Here is a 21,692-nt window from a genome sequence, read left to right as displayed (position 1 = left end):
AAATTTGGTGAGGTTTATTAACTTAATCTCCTAACGCCTCACTATTCCTGTTTTGGGCCCCAGCACCCATGCCAACATGAAGGCACAGCCAACACTCCGGTAACATCTAAAGATACCTACCTGCTTGTAAAAGCTGTTAATGGTCATGCTGGTGGTTTTAAAGTTGGATCCAAGCCCATTTTCTTCCAAGGAGAGAGTTCGTTCAGAGAGCCTTCTGGACTGGGATAGACTCCTTCGCTCACCCCCGGAGTTTCGCCCTTGAGAAAAACAACTGTCATTCTAAAGTGTACCTTTTTGTTTGAATACACAACAGTTATTAACATTGCCGTATTTAAAGCATGTTTAAAGACGCTGAACACGGCCATCTTTGTTTTGAATGCAATGTTTCCTCCATGTGCCCTTGCTTAGTCCTGCTGGGACCAGAGAGCAGAGGCCAGGCTTCCCCGTGGAGATCAGGGTAGGCCAGGTGCCATCCAGCAAGAGTCCAGAAGTGCAGCTGAAGAGGGTCTCCTGATAAGCTTTATTTAGTCAGCACGGAGTTTGCTTTTGCTTCATTTTCACACTTGCATTCCACTGGGGAGAGACATGTACTTGATATCCCTGAAGGCATTTGTGACTGTGACCCAGCAAATGAGGGTCAGCCTGTGTGCGCTGTGGCTCTGGCCTGCCTCCGCTCTTGCCTGTGGACCAGGAAACAGAGCTGAGCTTCTGCCAGGGCTGAGCCCGTAACGGGAATGAGACAGGGCCAAGACTTGGACTGTGCATAGCTGTTTCTGGTCCGTGTGGCTTTTATAATGAAAATCTCAGGGTTTCCAAGGTGAATAGTCAAACTACTTAAAACTCTAACAGTTCCAACTCCTACCTTTGAATATTTTCTTATCCTTAATTCTTACTCTGGTGCTGAATTGAAACTCTTTGCAACCACGACCTACCTCAACTTGCTATACTATCTCAGCATAACATACTGCACCTCTGGTTACACTTCAGGGTTCAGATTCTGAGGTCAGGTTAATTCATCCTTGACCTAGAGATTACAGAGGTCTCAGCAAATCCTATGTCTGGATTACCGACGTTAAGGAGCAGTTTAAACTCCACACAGAACATGTGCAGATAAGGCTGACTATACAGAGAAGTTGGCATTAGAAAAATTGTGGTGTGAAGATCAAAAAAGTAATAAAGGGGAGTTCGTTATCAACAAATCAGAAACAATCCAGGAGTTCTGACTGGTAATTATGTTGTAAGTCCAGAAGAGCAGCAGCACTAACAGAGACCCTTCCTCCCTTCCTGTGGAAAACTAACAGTTCACACATAGCAGAGGTAAGGAATGCATGAGAAATGTGAAGGTTGACTTAAATATCTGCTGAATACAATGGCATTTAGGGAAACATAACCCTGCCACAGGTGGTAAGATGGGGGCCTACTTAAAAACTGTGAAACACCTGCACCGTTCCACACCTGCCCTGTAGGAAATTAATGGTTCGGACCAAGAAGGGAGGTGATGGAAAGGAAGACACATGCAAAATAAATTGGAGCAGTAACTAGATGTTCTTTTGGCACCCATGTTTTCATGGTGCTTGGCAAAATAGACTCTAAGAGACTGAAAATTTTGCTGGGAAATCTAAGTTTTGCTTCCCAAATCCTTTGTGTCTGGGTTGTTCTTATGATTAAGAGCCAAACATGGTAGCTTTGCTTAGCCAACTATAGATGGTTACTACATTTTCTTGTTATTTTCAAGACGTCTATTTTTTGAGAACAAGAAGCTACTGAAAATTAACTTTCTGAAGAGATAAAACAGCTACAAAATTCCAGGCAAAGTTCTTAACATAAGGTCATATCTAAGCTCCATTAATGTTCATGGTGATTGTTTGGGGGAATCACTGTTTAATCAAACATGCAAGTCAGTCATTCTGTTTATCTCCTTCCTCTTTGTCACCCTTACCCCTTCCTGTACTCCTGAGCCCCTATTACTAAGCAGTTGACGTCAGGGCTTGTACACTGGGGAATAGCCCCTTCCCACTGCAGATGAAAATCTTACCAAGTGTGGGCTCCACATCAGTTACCTCCCTGTCAAGGGTGGAGACGTTGAAGAAGCTTGCTAAGCTGATGGGAGCCCAGGCAAAAGGCATCCGGTATTTCCCCAAACGCTGACAGAAGGATTCAGCTTGAAGTTTTAGTTTTTCAATCTTTTCTTTATTCTAGAGGAAAAATGGAAGAGATGAGGTGAAACAAGAAATATGACATTCACACCAAGTTATCTGTATCTGATGTGGATCCAACAGTCATCTCTAAACCCCCAACTCTACTGATTAAGAAGTGAATCAGCAGAAAAATGGCTCAACTTGTGCCAGAAATCCTAGACAGTAAGGAAATAAACATTATAAAAGGAATGTTTTAACAAAAGGCTACAAGTGAACTGAACATTCTGCTAAAAAAAGAAATGTCAAAGTTTTTATACCAGCTAACCTACAAGTGCTTCTTTCAGGTATGTACATGACTTGGACTCTCATGAGAGAAACTTGGGATGAAAAGTTTAATACATCATCTACCAAGATTCCAAGAGAATGTGTTTAACAAAGTTGCTCTGGAAAACTCAAGACATAAACAAAACCAAAATTCCAAACAAAACCAAAACAAAACAAACTACCAAGGCCCCTAACAACTTCCCAAGTGTTCTAAGTTCAGACTAAGTGATAGATTTAAAACTCTTGAGTTCCATCAATTTTATTTGAAATTTATGAGGCCAATTAGGGAAGCCTTATTCCAGAAAGGTTATGTTTTAAAAACTACACCAGGAAACTTTGCAAATTGGTGCTGAGAAAAGATGTCTTTTTCATGGCTTAGGACTTACGATATGCTAATTAATTTATGACACACATTATGATGTTAATAGTGGGGAGGACAGTGCCCTGTGCTGTTAGGAAGGCAGGGAGAGCACTGGCCCCGCGGGGCTTCGTGGGATCTCTGTAGCCTTCCTAATCGTTGTTTCAAGTCCTAGAACAAAGACAACAGGACCTGGCTTTGTCCCAGCCAAATTTTGTACTCAGTCACTGGTGCATAGCATCACTTATGAATGCAAGGATTTATTTCTCTAAAAGATGACTACTAATAACTAGTCTTTCTTCTTTTGCTTAAATACAGTTTATTAGTGTTATTGTGGTCTAACCCTCATTAACTATTTGTGAAACATTTCTGAGAATATCTGCTTATTCAAGATGTCACCATGTAGCAATACTCAAGTTGTCATACCTTTCCGCCGTCACCTTCTTTGTAGACTATGTAGGGTTCTGCACAGTCTGCGATCTCTCCCTGCTGAAGGACTTTTTCAATCTATCCACAAAAAATAATATTAAAGTGAGTGAGTTATATCCACATAATGGAATCTATACAACCCTCAAAATCATGCTTAGGAACAGTATTTGGGGGCGTAGGATATTCATAATATATATTTTCTAATTAAAAAAAAATAATGTGAACAGTACCATATAATTTTACGAAAAGAATTGTAAAGGCATATTAAAAGGATGATAGTAGATACACAGCAAATGTTAACAATAGTTATCTTTGTGTGGTGGGGTTATGTGATTTTTATTTTCTTCCCATTGCTGATATGTAGTTTCTATTTTTAAACAATAAACATGTATTATGTCCATAATAAAAATGCAATAAAAGTTATTTTATAAAACAAGACCCATGAGATATATGTGGGAAGTAAAAAGCTCATTTCGTTTAGCAGTGCTTACAAAGTAAAAAAGAGATATGGTCTCTATAAAAGCTGGGGTTAGGGACTAAAACCTTGCACAAAATGAATAAATGAACAGAATAAATTCTCTGTAATTGTGTCCTGTATTTCCTATTAGGGCTGCTTCTCCGAATTTAGCAACTTGGAAAGAAACTCAAGAGCACTGAGACGTGCAGCTCTCGATTTGCTAAGTGCTTGTGAGACGGCTGAGGGCTGCTACATCGAGCATCTCTTCCCATTTTGCTTCTGGTAAAGGAGCTGGCTGGTCGCAGGCCATAAATCTGGGCACCATCATTAAGACAGAGAAAAGGAGATATTTGAAATTCCCTAATTCTCAGCTAATTCTCTCCCTAATTCTCAGAGAATTTAACACTAAAGAAAGAAGCCCCTCTTTATCAAGTGTGCCTGCCCGGATGTGCTAGATAGGCTTAAAATTTAGATGCTGACAAGAAAAACAAGCAGACTCAGTCCCGTCAGCCTGTGTCGTCTGTTCAGATGATGCTTGAATTGAGACAGTGTGTTCCGTAGACACTTATCCTTGAGAGCTTGTGCGGAGGTCTTAGGAGAGAGTGCAGCCACTTGTACACCTCTGGCTGAGGAAATGGCCCTCCTCTATCGGGGAAGGAAGGTCATCCTCTTCAACCAAATGCACAGCTTTAGGTGGGATGCTATGGCACGGTAAGGGTGGAAGGGGACACCTGCCAAGCCAGCCAGATTAACCAAATCAACCCTGGCAATCAAAGGGTTGACAGATGTCATGGCCAGATCACTCTCACATCCATAGACACATATTCTATTAAGACTCTAGTTATCAGGTAGGCCCCCAGGTATTTAAGCCAGAATACCCTATTGGTAGAGGGGTATTTATTTATTTATTTATTTTTGGTTTTTCTCCGGTACCGGGAACCGAACTCACGACCTTGCACTTGCCAGGCAGGCGCTTTTGCCGCTGAGCTAAATCCCCAGCCCCGGTAGAGGGGTATTTAATGGGTTAAAGGACGTGGCATAGCACTGTTCAATGGACACCTGATTCGGGGAAGATTTCAAGCAGGAAGTCTCTCTTCTCATCAAAGGAACTTAAAACCTCAGGCTGGTCCCACTAGAAGATGCACCACATTGAATATGCAGCAGCATCGTACTTGAGCTTAGAAACTATTGTCAGTCAGTATTTGTCCTCATAACTCATTTAAAAACATTCATTGACTATCTTCTATATGACAGCAGCAGAGGAGTTTAGGTGGTATACACAATATGCACCCTGTTCTCCTGATGTGTATTGTCAGGAGCTCACAGAATGAATTGGAATGAAACTATTTTTTCCAATGAACTCAGTGGATAAAGCCATGGTCTTTCAAATGGGTTGTGTTCATTGGTCATTCAAGAGATGCAAATTAGGACAACACTGAGATTTCATCTCACCCCAGAAAGAATGGCTATCATCAAGAAATCAGCCAATAATAAATTCTGGAGGTGCTGTGAGGGAAAAGAAACCCTTCTCCACTGTTGGTGGGAGTGTAGACTGGTGAAACCACTGTGGAAATCAGTGTGAAGATGCCTCAAAAAACTAGGATTGGAGGTCCCACTCAACTCAGCTATTCCCCTTCTGGGTATCTTCTCAGAAGAATTGAAAACAACATACCATAGTGATATATGTACACCAGTGCTTACAGCAGCACAATTTGTAATAGCTAAAACCTAGAAATAACCTATCAACTGAGGAATAGATAAAAAAAAGATGTGGTCTTTTTGTACAATGGAGTATTACTTAGCCATAAAGAAGGATAAAAGTCATAGGTAAATGGATGCAAGTTGAGAAACATATTCACTAGTGAAATAAATCAGACTCACACATGTAAACATTGTATTGTCTCTCTGGTGTGAGAAACTGAAAGAATAAATAAGGTCTAAAATGTACAATAGATATTCTGAAATGGGAAGAAATGGTTAAAAAGAAAAAGAAATTAGGATGGGGAAAGGGGGAAGGAAGGGAAAAAGGAAAAATGCAAGTTAGTTGTATTATTAGTGTCTCTTAGTTCATAGAAAAGGAAGGCTTGTGCTAATATGGACTGGAGAATTCTTTTGCCCATATCTTGTACTCTGAGTACCTACTTTAAGGATAATAATATGCAATGTATTAACTATTGTTATTCTTCTAACATCTTGCTATGAAATTTGTCTTACATTTTTTCCATAAAAAAAGTAAAATGAATTCTGAACAGAGATTAAGAACTTCTTAAGTAGAACTTTGAAGCAATGGACAGGAATGTCATGGCCTTACTGCAAACTCACAGGGGAAGAATCCTCAGAATCTGGAAGCGGGACTATGTCCAGATTTGATTGGACCAGGACCTCCTGTCCACCCCACCCCTGCAGTGGGCCAGGATGACTCCATGTGCTGCCTGAGGAAGAGCTGGAGGCGGTGCGAGCCACCGGTCCCTCACGACTGATGCGCAATGGTGGGTGTAATGAAATGCACAAGTTGTCACTAGGACTTTTCAGGTGACGAGGCTGCCTTCTATCCTATTCAAGAGGGTCTGGCCCAGAGCCTGCTTGTCTATTCTTAAACAGTCTTTTAAAAGCCTGAGGTTTACTCAGGCATTCCTCACTTGTGAAAGAAATCCTTTTATCTACATCACACAATCTTGAATTAAACTTTGAAGCCTTCATCAAGTGATTTTTTTATACGCAATATATGAACGAAGTGAATGTGGTTCTACCCAAATACAGTTAAGATCTTGGTGTTCAGCCTGTGAATAAACAAGGATAAAGAAGGAAGCCTGTCTTTATCAAATGACATATGCCTGGGTGTGCCGAAGGTCACACCACCATTTACTACCTATTTAGGGGGAAGCAGCAACAATGTTGACCTTAGAGCTAAGATAAACAAAAAGAAGGCAAACAAGGGATTGCCTTGCTGTGCAGATTTAAATTTCTTAATTGCATCCAGACAATTTACAGTAAGCTTGCTATTGCCAAGGAGTGCATTTAAATTTGAGGACGTAGTCAGTGCTTATTAACCATCAGGTCAGCACTATTATTTGGCAGAGCACTACAGATTAATCAAAATAAGGTCACTCGCTGAGAACAGAGTTTGAAATAAATTTAGCTTCACAGAACTAGTGTTGGTTTCCCAGGCCAAGAGAGATTGTGAACTTAACTACAGGGCAACCAGAGTAGGATTTAAGCTAGCTTTCCTATATGTTGTTATGGTTTGTGTCCTCATGTCCCCCCAAATCCTCACGCAGTCATGGGGTGTGCTTCTAGATATTTGATTTATCCATAGTCCAATGCTGTGATTATGGGTGTGAGTGCTACACCTGCCCTGGGGCAGGCAGTTTGCATACAATGTAAGGGACAGAAAGAGGCTGCTTGCCACCACTCCTCCCTTTTGCTCTTGTTGCTTTTGCTGTCTTCCACCACCATGAACAGTTGCCCTCTGCCATGTGCTACTCTACCTTAGAGACAGCCGGACTGAAACCTCCACAGACTGTGAGCTAAATAAACCTTTCCTTCCTTCCTTAATTTTGGGCATTGGGTATTTTGTCTCAGCAACAAGAGAAAAGTAACTAAGACATATGTCTAAGTAATACCACACTTAATATTACCACATTAAAGTTTGACAAGAGGAGATGTATACTTTTAGCAACAGATTTTTCACTATACTTTCCATAAGGTTAAACAATTTACCTTTAAGCTATAGTAGTCCCTCACAATCTTTCCAAAATGGTGTAAAAGAAGCAACCTGCAAATTACCTGAATTCTTTGGTATCTCTATGCTGCTACATGAGCTCACAGGAGAATCAATAGGATTTAGGACACAAGACACTGAGCTAACTAAGCTTGTTCCAGACACAAGGCTGGGGGTGCATGAAATCAGACACCTGAATTTGTTTTAAAATTTTGGTGTAGACAGTCAATAAGACCAATTATTTGGCTTGAGGTCAGTGAAGTACCCACTATTTGGTATTAAATTTAACCAATCATCTAGGTGTATAGAGGAAGGCTCTTTTTCTTACATATGCAGAGTCCGTGTACACTGAAAGTGTCTCCTACTTACAAGGGCCTCACTGATTTTGACTCTCACTAGACACAGTCTATGAGGTGGTGATAGAAAGGGAAGTGAATCTTGGAAAGTGAAGCTCACATCTTCAACTGACAGAGCCAGGACTTGGGAACATTTAACTGAAGGTCATTAGAAAAATACAAACATCGTTAGGAAACACTACAGAGATACTTTGTTCTTTTTCTCCACAGCAGCCTCCTGGAGCTGGATAGCTGAGGACATTCTCCTCAGTTGGGAGGAAGGGCCAGGTTTCATTCGGTAGCCATGACTACCCCCTGAGGTCAGGGATCATTCCCTACGCAGATGAGGTCCTAAAGTCTCAGAAAGGTTAGGCATTAGCCATTCAGAAAGCTACTCAGTGCAAAGCCAGGATTTAAACCAGAATGTCAGATTCCAAAACCCCTAGTGTTTCTGGTAAGTAACGGGTAAGTTGGGAAAGTAACCACTCAGATCTCACAGATGACACATTCTGCCCTGTCTTTCACCTCCCACAGGTGCTGAGAGGACTACAACGAAGACATCACAATGTGCAGACCAGACTGTGCTGCCGCACCTTGACCACCAGGTAGATGTCTGAGGACGGGTAGGTGACCGAGAAGATGGCAGATCTTGACTGACTTGATAGGTCCACAGAAGGCGTGTGAGCTCGCAGAAATCCTTTGAACTGGTCAGAATTCAGGTCACAGTAAAAATTTTCTGAGATCTGTAAATAAGCATAAAATGGAAAAATAAGTTAGACTTGGTACATTCCTGGTTTAAATATGTTAAAACAGATGAAAAAGCCACAAAATAATTTCACTAAAAAGAGAAAACATAACCATGAATGTGGTATTAAGACCAGGGGCCAATGGAAAATCTAAATAGCACTTTTTTAAAACAATTTTTACATATTCTAGAGCCATCTGAAAGCGATTCCTAGAAACATTTAAATTTTTATTAACCCACCCATATTTCCTGAGTATTTGTGGTGTGGTAAGTACTATCCTAAAGAAGAGCAGGACATGGCCTCTGCCCTCATCTAGTTTGCAATTAAGAATGAGGAAAAGGCCAATATATCACTACCTATAGTAAGGCAAAATAAAAGTCACCAGACTCATATAAAGTGTGGTGGAGGTTCCGGGAAGGTGAGAGACCACATGCAGGTGCACATCCAGATGGGGAGATCAGAAAGGATTTTCACAGGAGAAGCTTTAGAGACAGAGGCAGTAGGGAAAGATTCTGGCAGGCAGAGCGGGGTGGTGAAGTACACCGGGGAGAGCACAGCACCATCAGAGTCTCAGACACCGGGAGACCTGAAGTGAGCTTAGTGAACACTGAAGAGCCCACGCTGACTCCACATATACTCTAGAAGGAAAGATGGTGGATGACAGCCATACTAAGGACAGCCTGGCACAGAAGCTAAAGAGTCTGCTCGTGTTCTACATGGTGAGGATCCATTAAGAATTCTGAGCTACGAAGATATAGGGGTAGGCAGAGAGTTCATGAACAAAAACCAAATTGCACGTGAAACACTTGAAAGAATCAACAACTGGGATCTCATCTTACTGAAAAGTTTCTGCACATCTAAAGAAATCACCAGCAAAGTAAAAAGAAAACCCACAAACTTGGAAAAATTTTAGCTGATTGTCCCTCAGACAAAAGCCTTCTATCTAGAACATATAAAGAATTAAAAAATTTCAGCCCCTCCAAATTCAAAGACCCAATCCAAAAATGGGCAGCGGAGATGAATACACACTTCTCAGACAAGGAGATACAAATGGCAAATAAATATATGAGAAAATGTTCAACATCATTAGTCATTCGAGAAATGCAAATTAAAACAACACTGAGATTCCACCTAACCCCAGTAAGAATGGCTAGCATTAAGAAACCAACCAATAACAAATGCTGGTGAGGCTGTGGAGAAATAGGAACACTTCTCCACTGCTGGTGGGAATGCAGACTGGTGAAACCACTGTGGAAATCAGTTTGGAGATTCCTCCGAAAACTAGGCCTAGAGGTCCCATTCAATCCAGCTATCCCCCTGCTTGGTATTTTCCCAGAAGATCTAAAAACATCATATCACAGTGATGTATGTGCACCCATGTTCATAGCAGCACAATTTGTAATTGCTAAAATGTGGAAGCAACCCAAATGTCCATCCACTGAGGATTGGATAAGAAAATTGTGGTACTTTTATATAATGGAATATTACTCAGCTGTAAAGAAAGAAACTCGAGGCTTTTATAGGCAAATGGTCACAACTAGAGACCATACTCATAAGTGAAATAAATCAAACATACATGTGCAAGCACCGCATTGTTTTTCTAGTGTAAAGCCTGAAAGAGTTAATTTAATCTAGGAGATATGATAGACATTGAGAATTGATAGGAAAGCACTCATAGGTAAAGGATAACTGGGATATGGGAAAAGAGAAGGGAAAGAAGGAAAAAGTTTGTATATATGTATATGCAGGATAGTTAACACGGGTGTTCTACTGTCCTGTATTTCCTTGCTGAAAGAAACTGTCAGTGAGGCATTGGTTGATTAGCTTTGTATGTCTATATGTGTTTTCATGAGAAACTACACTGAAGATATCAATATGTAATACAATAAGCATTGTTAATTCCCTACCACTCTGTTTGTAACTCTGTAATGTCTGTACTGATCCTTTGCTATTTTGTAAAATGTTGTCGGTCTGTATTTTCCTCCTTTTATTTCTAAAATTAAAAAAAAAAAAAGAATTCTGAGCTAGGGGCTGGGGATTTAGCTCAGTGGCTTAGCGCCTGCCTGGCAAGTGCGAGGTTATGAGTTCGATTCCTGGTACCAGAAAAAAAACAAAAAACAAACAAACAAAAAAAGAATTATGAGCTAGAGCAGAACAGGACATGATCAGCAGTGCTCCCTGACTTTCTTTTTTATACTGGGAATCAAACTCAGGATCTTGTGCTTTTCTTTTCTTTTCTTTTTTATACTGGGAATCAAACTCAGGATCTTGTGCTTGCTAGGCAGGTGCTTGTGCCACTGAGCTATATCCCTGGCCCTCCCTGACTTTCTAATTCAGGTGACTTAAGGCTGCTATCGGGGTCCTTCCTTACTCACCAAGAACATTTTACAGAGAAACATCTGCCCAAACCAAGACTCCATATACCATACCCCATATCATGTGACTAGGCTCTCCCCAGTGAACTGTGAGCGGAAGTGGCATGTCCAAACCCCAGGCCACTCCCTGCCCACACTGTGCCTGATTCAGGGCAGCAGTGGCAATGATGAGAGTGATGTGGGGAAAGTACATCAAAAATACCAAGCGTATTTATGTAAAGAAAAAACTGTATTACAGTAAAAACCACATCCCCATTAACCCCCTCTCCAATACTCCCTCTTACTTCAAACACACCCCACTGTTCTGGCCACTTTCTGAAGCAGTTCACAGTTTATGTTTATGGCAATTTCTGACAAACAGAAACACTGTGTGTCCTCATCCACTTCATTCGCTGGATCTGGCCCTGTGGTGACTTCTGGTTCTTTCTCAAAGTCAAGATGACTGTGAAATATAAATATTTTAAACTGATTCAGGACACTGAGGCAGCCATGACAGTGCAGCTAAAGAAATTCACAAAGGAGTGTGAAGGACCACCGGGACGGCTGTCCTTGAAAGAAGACCATTTGTCTCCATATTGGCTAAACCTTGCCTTAATTGTGTGGATTGATGTGTACAGAGCTGGCTAGGATAACACTCTGCCTGCTTAATTGGCTTTAAGCAATGCAAATGGGTCTAGCTGAGGTGCTGATGTGTAGCAATGGGACAGGTCAGTGATGCCCACCTACCGCTCCCTACTACTAAGCGTGAGCTAGGCCCAGAGATGCTACCTTGTTGCTGTTGGCTGGGATTGAGCCTCAGAAAGAGGCTGTGAAGTCCCAGGGCAGGAAGGCCAGTCATCAAAGCTGAGGCAACCGACCCAAAACACAAGATACTTCCTCAAACTGTGTTCTGCAGATTCCTCCAGTGTAGAGGTCACTTGTTAGTAGAATCCAGTACTCTTTCTGCTGACCTCTCTGCATATTGCAGAGGTGCCATTGTGCCTCCAACCTAGCCCAGCTCACAGTACTCATGTACTCCCACCATTCTCACTGTCACTCAATCCCGAGCCACTGCCCTCTTCACAAATTAATAGAACCCGGATTCAGCCCCAGGTCATGCCCTTGTTCTGGTCAGCCATTGTTCCGAATGGACTTAGGACTGGTTGGCTCCCCACAATGGCAGATATGTGTTTGTCTCTTTATTCTCACTGTGGGCTGCACTGGAAGTGGCAGACTGGAATTTACTTAGTAGAATTCCAGTAACTTTTCCCTGGGATTACAAATATGAACTCCTCCAGACTGAGATGAGGACAAGAGCAGGCTCTCTATAAAAGAGTACTTCCAGACTTGTTTCAGAAAGTGGCACAAATGATGGGATAAGTGTGTAGAAAACAAGGGCGTACATTCTAAGGTGATTAATGGCAATGTATCTTTGTAATAAATTTTTATTTTTATTTTTATTTTTTTTATGGTTTTTCTCCAGTACCAGGAATCGAACTCATGACCTTGCGCTTGCCAGGCAGGCGCTGTGGCGCTGAGCTAAATCCCCAGCCCCTATAATAAATTTTTAAAAATGAAACATTCAAAACCACTTTGAAGATACCAATATGTAATACAACAAGCACTGTTAATTCCCTACCACTTTGTTTGTAATTCTGTACTGTCTGTACTGTTCCTTTGCTATTTTGTAAAATGTTGTCTGTCTGTTAATATTTTCCTTTTATTTTTAAAATAAAAACAAAAACAAAAAAAAATAAAAATGAAACATTCACTATAGTTTTTGGTCCCTCCACATACTGAAGGAAGAGGAGGCACTGCTGTCCTGGGTTTCTGAGTGACTGAGCAGGACGAAGGCATTTCCGGCCTTCCACTCACTGCTCCACACACTTTGGACTGTTAAGAAACAAAACAGCATTTGCTTAGCATGTATGAGATGTTGTGCAAATTCCCAGCACTGCAAACAACAACAAAAGACAGAAACTTCTTGTCCCTTTAGTCAGTGGTTTTCACAATATGGTCCCCTGGCCACAACATCATCAAGAATTCTAATAGAAATACAAAGTTTTGAGCTCCACTCTCAGACTCACCAGAAATGCTGGGACAGGATCCATTATCTATGTCTGACTAAGTCTTCCAGATGATTCTGGTACACATCCCTCAAATAGCATAAATTACTAATACTCCCAAATCATTTCTTCACAACTCACAAAGGCAATGCAACTAGATCCACCCAAGGTCATTTCCTTTCAAATGTGATATATGTATATACTGTTCTGTATAGAAGTAATATTTAAAAGCATGAACCCAAAGAGTCATGAATACTATGCCTGCTTCAAGGATGGCTTTTTTTTTTTTTTTTTTTCTCCGGTACCGGGAACCGAACTCATGACCTTGTGCTTGCCAGGCAGGAGCTTTGCCGCTGAGCTAAATTCCAGGCCCTTATTTTTTGTTTTCTTACCTTTTTCCTTTCTTTAACATCATAGAGAGCAATGCTGGCAAACAGAGGCTCAATTTCAATCTCAAACCTGTCAAAGAAAGAAAGAGAAAGAAGGTCAGTCTGGTTTTAAATTAGATAATTTTGTTTTGTTTTGTTTTGTTTGGTTTTTCTCCAGTACCGGGAACCGAACTCACGACCTTGCGCTTGCCAGGCAGGTGCTTTTGCTGCTGAGCTAAATCCCCAGCCCCTAAATTAGATAATTTTGAATTTTCTGAAGCTTCTTGGATGTATAAACTAGTTAAAAATATAAATAGTTTCCTAAGAGTTGCAGTTGGATATTAATGAAGAAATATGAAAGATACATAGAAAATTTCTGATAATATGAGCACACAGAGGGTCGCATTCCCCTCAAATGCTTGTTGGTGGCACTACAAGAAAAATTGGCACAATTGAGTGGACCTTTGGTCTGATCTAAAATAGCACTTCTTATAGCTGCCATATTTTAAGGAAGTCTCTTAGCTTGTTTATAGTTTACTTTTAGGACAGAAAATTCTTTACTCAATTTTAAGGAATTGGGCATTTGAGATAATACAAAAGAAATGTTCAATTACTTTTTCTTAGCATTATAGCGGGACAGTGAGAAGACGGGGTCATGACGTAGATGAATGCCTGGCCCTTCCTACACTCTGCTGCTGGGGAACTGTTGAGTTTATGTAAGAGGAAGGGGCTGAGCAGAGAACATAAATACTGAGGAGTCGGGACCTCATGAGAGCTAGAGAGAGGAGCCCCTTATATTGACCCTGACTGCTGATTCCTCTTAAGATGGTGGGTATAAAGAAAACTTATTCCCAAAGCATAAACCTACCACATGCTGTAAGTATACACGCAACACAGATAAGCATCTTCCACGTTTCTCAGCTTAACAACCAGGACCTGGCCCACCGAGAGCACCAACAAAGAGGCCTGGACCACCGTTACCTCACAAGCCATCTGAATCGGGCCAAATTTGATGTTGAGGCAGGTGTGAAAGAATGGTTGTTCCACTGGGTAGTTTTGTCTCAAAAGAGGACTTCTAAGAAGACTAGTTGGGTAGGATGTATGCACAGACAAAAGGGTTAAATGGTCAGATGACATCTTTAGCAATGAGACAGCCTGGAGTAACAGCCGACCCACAGGCTCTGAGGCAGACAGACATGGGCTCCGTTTCCTCTCCCATCACCTATCCATTCTGGGATTCTAATCAGGTCCCTTACCTTTTTCCCAGTTCTACTTTTTAAAATCTGGAAAATGAGGGCAGGACACTTGTCATTCCCATTTTCCACAGTTGTAAGAATTGTGGAAGATAATGTATGTGAATGTAATTTGAAAACAATATTGAGAAACAGCATTTTTCACCACAGTCAAATGGTGGGACAGGTGAATGCATAAACAAAATGGAATGCTGGCATATTATTCACTTAAAAAGGAAGATTACTTTTACACATGTGGGTCCAATTTATTTCACTTATGAGTATGGTCTCTAGTTGCATCCATTTACCTATAAAAGCCTCGAGTTTATCTTTTTTTATAGCTGAGTAATACTCCACTGTATAGAAATACCACATCTTTTTTATCCATTCCTCAGTGGATGGGCATTTGGGTTGTTTCCAAGATTTAGCTATGACAAACAGTGCTGCTATAAACATGGGTGCACATATATAGCTGTGGTATGACATTTTCAATTCTTCTGGAAAAATACCCAGAAGGGGAATAGCTGGGTTAAGTGGGACTTCCAATCCCACTTTTGTGAGGAATCTCCACACTGATTTTCACAGTGGTTTCACCAACTGACACTTCCACCAGCAGTGGAGTAGGGTTCTTTTTTCCCCACAGCCTCTCCAGAATTTGTCATTGGTTGATTTCATGATGATAGCCATTCTTTCTGGGGTGAGATGAAATCTCAGTGTTGTTTTAATTTGCATATCTTGAATGACTAATGATGTTGAACACTTTTTCATATATTTATTTGCCATTAGTATTTCTTCATCTGAGAAGTGTATGTTCATCTCAGATGCCCATTTTTGGACTGGGTCTTTGAATTTTGGGGGTCTGATTTTTAAAAATTCTTTATATCTTCTACATAGGAGTCCTTTGTCTGACGGGAATTTGGATAAAATTTTTTCCCAATTTGTGAGTTTTCTTTTTACTTTCCTGGTGATTTCTTTTGATGTGCAGAAACTTTTCAAAAAGATAAGATCCCAGTTGTTGATTCCTTAAAGTATTTCCCAGGCAGTAAACATCAAATTGTCTCCCTGGTGTAAGAACATGAAAGAGTAAATAAAACTCAAAATGTACAATAGATAATAAGAAAGGGAAAGAAATTGCTCAAAGGAAGGAACAAATGGGATGAGGGAAAGAAGAAAAAGAAGTACTAAGGTTTTATATATATTTATATATGGACCGGTGGCATAAAGGTACTGCTGGTGCCTGATGGTTTGTTGAAGGGAACAGTTAATGATTAAAAGTTTTTTTTAAAGTTTTTTTTATATTTTGACCAATTTTGAACTTCTTTTTTTTTTTTTTTTTGGTTTTTCTCCAGTACCAGGAACCGAACTCACGACCTTGAACTTGCCAGGCAGGCGCTTTTGCCGCTGAGCTAAATCCCCAGCCCCTAGACCAATTTTGAATGCTTATATCTGGTAATCTGAGCAACTTACATGACGACAACAGTTTGCAGTATAACAACCACTGGTAAATTCTTACAATCCTGTCTAGTGAAACTATGTATTGTCTCTAATGTTCTTTTAAATTATTATTTTCTTATTCCCTTTAATGATTTGATCAATCTTCTATTCTCACATCTGGTAATCTGAGCAACTTCATTGAAGATAACAGTATGTAATATAACAACCACTGTTAATCCCTATCATTTGGTTTGAAACCCCTTATCATTTCTAATGTCCTTGCATTGTTTTGTTTGTATTTTGCTATTGTTCTTTTATTTGTACTATTTTCTTTAAAATAAAGAAAATTTTAAAAAAGGAAGATTAGTCTGATACACAACATGGACACTATACTAAGTTAAATAAGCTAGTCATCAAAGGACAAACGGTGTACAATTCCACTTACGTGACATACCTAGTACAGTCAAACTCAGAAAGCAGAATGGTGGTTGCCAGGGGCTTGATGGAGGAGAGGGGAATTACTCTGGATTTGGGAAGATGAAAATTTTCTGGAGATGGACAGCGGCAATGGTTGCACAGCAGTCTAAATGTACTGAATGCTACTGAGCTGCATATCAAAAACGGTTACAACACTAGATTTTCTATTATATCATCTGCCCATAAAAACCATTTGAGAATTTCATGATAATTCTTTCTCTTGTTAGATAATACACATTACTTGGGGGCTTTACTCCATCAAGGGTCACCTGTGAATGCCTGGCACAATTTGTATATAATTGTGTGACACTTAGGTAAGTCCTGAGTGCTAAGTTCTCTGGGCTCAGAAAAAGAGAATTAACATTTATTAAATATGTATAATTATGGTATGATAAGTACTGTATACATATCAATTCTTTACTCTTTATAACAACAGTAACAATGCAGATATCATCCCCATTTTATCCACAAAGAAACTAAAGTTTAGAGAAATAAAGTAATTTGACAAAGGCCCTAAAGTTAGGAAGTGACACCGCTAGGCTGTGGAACTAGCTCTTTCTGATCACAGAACATAGGATTTCTCCCAGTATTTTCCATGTGGGCTTTTGGTCCCACCCGAAAGCTACTGAGTCAGAATCTTGGAGACATGGTGATAGGAGGCCTCCAAAATTCTGCATTTGCAATCAACTCTCTGGGAAAATTTAATACACACTTGGTCCCACCACCAAGAAGACTCCTCAGAGTGGAGGTTATTTTGCACAAGATGACATTAAATTTTAAAAGAAAAAACTCGCCAGCATAAAATACAAATAGAAAAAACTTTGTTGTCACTCTTTTTTTTTTCTGGCTACTACAAACATTTGCAGAATTGGCACCGGCTTAATTCTTTCAGTATCACGGAGGCTTTATCTGTTTCTCAATAGCAAAATAAAGACAGTTATAGATCCCAGTAACCTTTCAGAAATTCCCTAGATGTTGAAAGCTATAGTACCATAAATAGAGTTTTGCATATCAATGCCAATGGGAAAATGTGTCTTTAATATTATGACTAAATTTTTACTACTCATATTTTTGCATTAAAGTTTTATCTGTAAAAATTTCTTTCTTTCTCTTTTGAGATAAGGTCTCACTGCATAGTTTGGGCCAGGCTTGAACTGACTACTATGTAGTCCATGCTGGCCTTGAACTAAAGGCAATCTTCTTACCTCAGTCTTCCAAGTGCTAGGATTCCAGGTGAGTGCCACCACCCCTGGCTATTTCTTTTAAACAGTTTATTCAAGGTAGTTATACCAAAAAACCATCTCTTTGGTCTGTCTCTCTGCTCACAGATCCATATAGGACACAGATAAACTATTTAAGTCACTTGGGCAGGCCAAGGGCACTGGACAAACACACCAATTCTACTTAATTTCTGCTTCCGTAGCTGGGGAAACCTCACTAGAAACTACTCCCAATAATTTTAGTTAAGAGAAATCCAAGTGACTGGATTTGTTTTTTTAATAACTCATGCCTCTCAGTGGGCCATGTTTTTCCACCTGTGAGAACAGCTGTCATTTATTTATTGGAAAGGTCTAGAAAGCTTGGTGACAAACATCCACAGGGAATAATTCTCCCATTACAAATGGCACAGGCACTGCATCTGAAAGCGACCCGTGAAGCATCCTGTGGGGGTGACTGAGGGCTGCGGACAATAGGGCATGCTTCCGGAACAATGCGGAGCACAGCCACTTCCAGCCATTCCTCCTGCTGACAGCTGGCTGGCCAGGGCTAGAGTCTGTCCGTTTCTATTGCTTGGTGCAGAGCTGGTGTGCAGGCTGGTCATTTCTGTGTGCATGATGAAAAGCCCTTGCATCCACCAGCAGAAGTGGCTGGAAGGAGAGGGGTGCAGCATACAGGCAGCCCCCATGACTGTGAGTCACGGGCTCACCTTCTAAGGGGTGGCCACACAGACCAGGCCGTCCAGCCATGCGGTCCAACAAGTCAGGACTCTGGTCCTAGAATAAGGACTCCAAAGCCCAGAGAACTTCCCAGGGCTGAAAACTTTCTGACAGCATATGAAAAAATGCTATGCTTATGTACTGTTGCCAATATAGAACATTTACAACTTTTTACCCAGATGGTACTGGGGATCAAATCCAGGGCCTCTACCACTTAGCTACATCCTCATCCCAGAACTTACAAATTTAATATTTTTAAAAGGATACGTGATCTGACGAAATGGCAGAAGTAACTGTGTAAATCAGTAGTTTGCAAAGAAGTGGCTATGCCAGCACTCTAGGTGTTGCACAGGACAACCCACTGGAGTGGATTTATGTGTGTTTCATATGCAGATCCAGTACTTCAGTGTGCAAGACAAAATGAACACACACATCTAGGGCACATATGACCCCTTTAAAAAAATAGAAGTATCATAGTAACGTTTAGAGATAACTATTTTAAAATAGATGTGGGAAATAATTGTCCAACAAACTGAGACCTCACTGGACCCCTTTTTTGTTTGAAATGTATGGTGTTTTAAAAAAATGAAAAACTATTTAAGAAAGTAGGAACTTATACAGAAAAAATCTGCATTTATAGTTTTGCCTGAAAAAAAGGTAAGACAACTGACAAGAAATGGGCCTACTTACCTGGCAAGGGTTGGTGAAAGCCAGCAGTAAGTGTACCAGTTGTGTGTTACAGTCCTCAGCCCTCCCTCTTGTCCCTGGCACTGAGACTGGGTTTCGTTTGCACCTGTCATTGCGCTTCCACAGTGTCTAACAAACAAGTCTCTGGAAAACGGTAGGCTCTAATTTGCAGGATTTGCTAATTTCTGTGTTGTAAACACTTCCACTATGACCAATTTCAAGCTACCAATGTCATTTTACTGAATGAGGAACTGAAAAGAGATGCCTACACTCAGCTCCTATGGGCTAGTCCAAGCTGATTCCAGCACACCACTGATGTCACTCTTATTTTTCTCACTATAGGCCATTTCACTCAGTCACCTTACATGCCTAACCTTAGTAGATACCTGTGTTTGCCTTTGCTGATATAAAAGAATGACTGTCAAAGGCTTAGTAGGAGCTAACTCCAAGCTCTGCTCTTCCCACTACTCCACAGCTCCCCATTGTTAGAAGTGTGTTGGGAAATCCTGCCTGATTCATGCTGTGATGATATAGCAGTTTGTATCTACAAAGCAAAACAAACACCAGTACATCGGTTGTCTTTGCTGATACTTACTTCAGGGTCAGCAACTTGACCAATATTCTATTACCCAGATGTTCCTTGGGACATTCTGGTACTGGACGTATTTCCACGGCATCCTCCTGTTATTAATCACACAGTAAAGAAATCATTAATGCATTTCCATGAGGATTTTCAGTCAGAGTAAACCCAGGGTAGGAGAGGCTACCATTCTTGCCAACTTGCATTTGCTTTATTTTTAACAGCAGAATAGCACTCTGCCTTTATAGGAGGATTTGTCATTCTACTCTCAGTGTCAGCATTTACAGCAAACGTTTTCTTCTTTCAGAAAGCCAAGCATGTAAGACAAAGAGACTAAGGGAGGAAGGAAGGAAATGCTAACATGGATATAGCTTAGTGACATCCACCAGATGGCATTGAAAAAGTATTATACCTATTGTTGGCTTATTTTTCCCTTTGCCTGCCCTAAATACACATGCAAAAGTGTTTTTCCTGCCAAAGGTTTTAACTAGTAAATACATGAGTTTCAGACTTGAGATATGAGTCAGAATAGTTCACGTAATGGTGCAGACCATCAATCCTAAACAGAGTCTCTTTCTCAGTTCAGTGACTCCTTAAACAGATGATAGAGATTTGGAACTGAATTTACAGGCTGTACATAGACATACGTAGGTAGAACTTGCTAAGGTCCTGAGTATAAGGCTTAGTTATGATAAGTTAACAGGTATTTCTGCCTTTCTTACCACAGAGAGGCTGAGGACATAAGAGAACTATCAAGTCCCTAGTGTAACTGATATTTAACTCTGAACTATATCACAATACCTTACTTATACTCCTGTATGCAGACAAACAGTGAAAGTTCTTGAAAAACTTTGGTTTGCATGCTGGCAAGAGGCTATCTAACACCTGTAATATGGTCTGCCACTCAGGATTTAAAGAACAGAATCAACTGAATTGTCTTTTCCTGAACTATAAATGTTGGAAACTTTCCACAAAATATGACCAGAGCAAACATATCCTTTTCACAAATACAAGTCAAGTCACCTTCCTGGTAAATCGATATCCAGCAGAGGGGAATGATCAAAGTGGTAAACTCACTCCTGCTCACCCCATGTTCCCCTCACCCTCCATTCCTGTGGGTGGAATTGTTTCATAAGAAGCCCAGTTCTGAAGCCTACACTGAGCTGGACTCCCTCAGGGCAAACTGGAACTTTTAGAACCATCAGAATAGACTCGTCTAAAGAGAAAATCCTTCTGCTTGAAAAACAACCTCAAGGTAAAGACGTTTCTAGGTTTCTAAGACAACCTTTGACTTGAATTCTAACTTTTGGAATCCTTTTTAAAATGTTTTTCATTCGGGCAATTTTAAACATAAAAGTAGAGGTACCAAGATGATGAACCACTGCTTACCCTTACCTAACTTCAATAATTTTAACGAGGTCTACATACATAGTATTTGGATGGTGTATTTTGTAAGTCTCTTATATGTAAATTTCTTGAGGCTTCACAGCTATCTCAAAAAGGAGCTAAATCCCAAAAAAGCAGAAAGAGGAAATGGAAAGCTTTGATATGATGGGTTTTCATCATCCTAGGAAATATACAAGTATATAAATGATGGGAGGGAGGAAGAGAGGGAGAGAGAGAAAGTATGGGAGAGATGTTATTCTTTTGTCTACTGGTCAACAGACCGTGTGGCCAACTCCACATTCGCTACCCTTGGTTCCACTATGTGAGCCCCTGAGTACCCTCCCTCTCCCTTTTTTCCAAATCGGTTTTTAGTTGGGTTCTGTTACTTGTACCAAAAGGCCCTCAGCAAACTCTTTTTGTGATGTGAAGCACAGTGGCGTCTTTCTTAGGGACCAACCCATACAATGCCTTGTGCAGCATCAGCATGAATCAGGGAGAGAACTCACTTGGTGGAAGCTGGGTTTTACTCTGGCCTCTCTAGAGAACTCAGTTATGGTTTAGATATAATAGCTCTCCCGGGGCCCCAAGAAGAACTCGACAACTGCATTCATCTGCTACCACTGTTAAAAGCCAGGCCACCTCAAGAGGAACTGCCCTAAGAGG

General features: G+C 40.6%; 1 protein-coding gene across 2 annotated transcripts in view; it reads right to left on the bottom strand.

Annotated features, from left to right (window-relative positions):
- Dock8 (dedicator of cytokinesis 8) overlaps positions 1-21,692 on the bottom strand; it is a 201,399-nt gene that overhangs the window by 113,898 nt on the left and 65,809 nt on the right. For both annotated transcript variants that reach the window (XM_005388589.2, XM_013516312.1), the window contains 6 exons: positions 19,659-19,744; positions 13,321-13,387; positions 8,356-8,505; positions 3,247-3,327; positions 2,036-2,195; positions 121-257 (listed from right to left, as the gene is read on the bottom strand). In XM_005388589.2, the coding sequence (XP_005388646.1) occupies positions 121-257; positions 2,036-2,195; positions 3,247-3,327; positions 8,356-8,505; positions 13,321-13,387; positions 19,659-19,744 (681 nt within the window). The remainder of the gene's footprint in view (positions 1-120; positions 258-2,035; positions 2,196-3,246; positions 3,328-8,355; positions 8,506-13,320; positions 13,388-19,658; positions 19,745-21,692) is intronic.

This window comes from Chinchilla lanigera, unplaced genomic scaffold (assembly GCF_000276665.1).
Source record: "Chinchilla lanigera isolate Chin_1 unplaced genomic scaffold, ChiLan1.0 scaffold00033, whole genome shotgun sequence".
Classification (NCBI taxonomy): domain Eukaryota; kingdom Metazoa; phylum Chordata; class Mammalia; order Rodentia; family Chinchillidae; genus Chinchilla; species Chinchilla lanigera.
The sequence above is the reverse complement of the archived record's forward strand: the minus strand, read 5'-3'. Positions and strand labels throughout refer to the sequence as shown.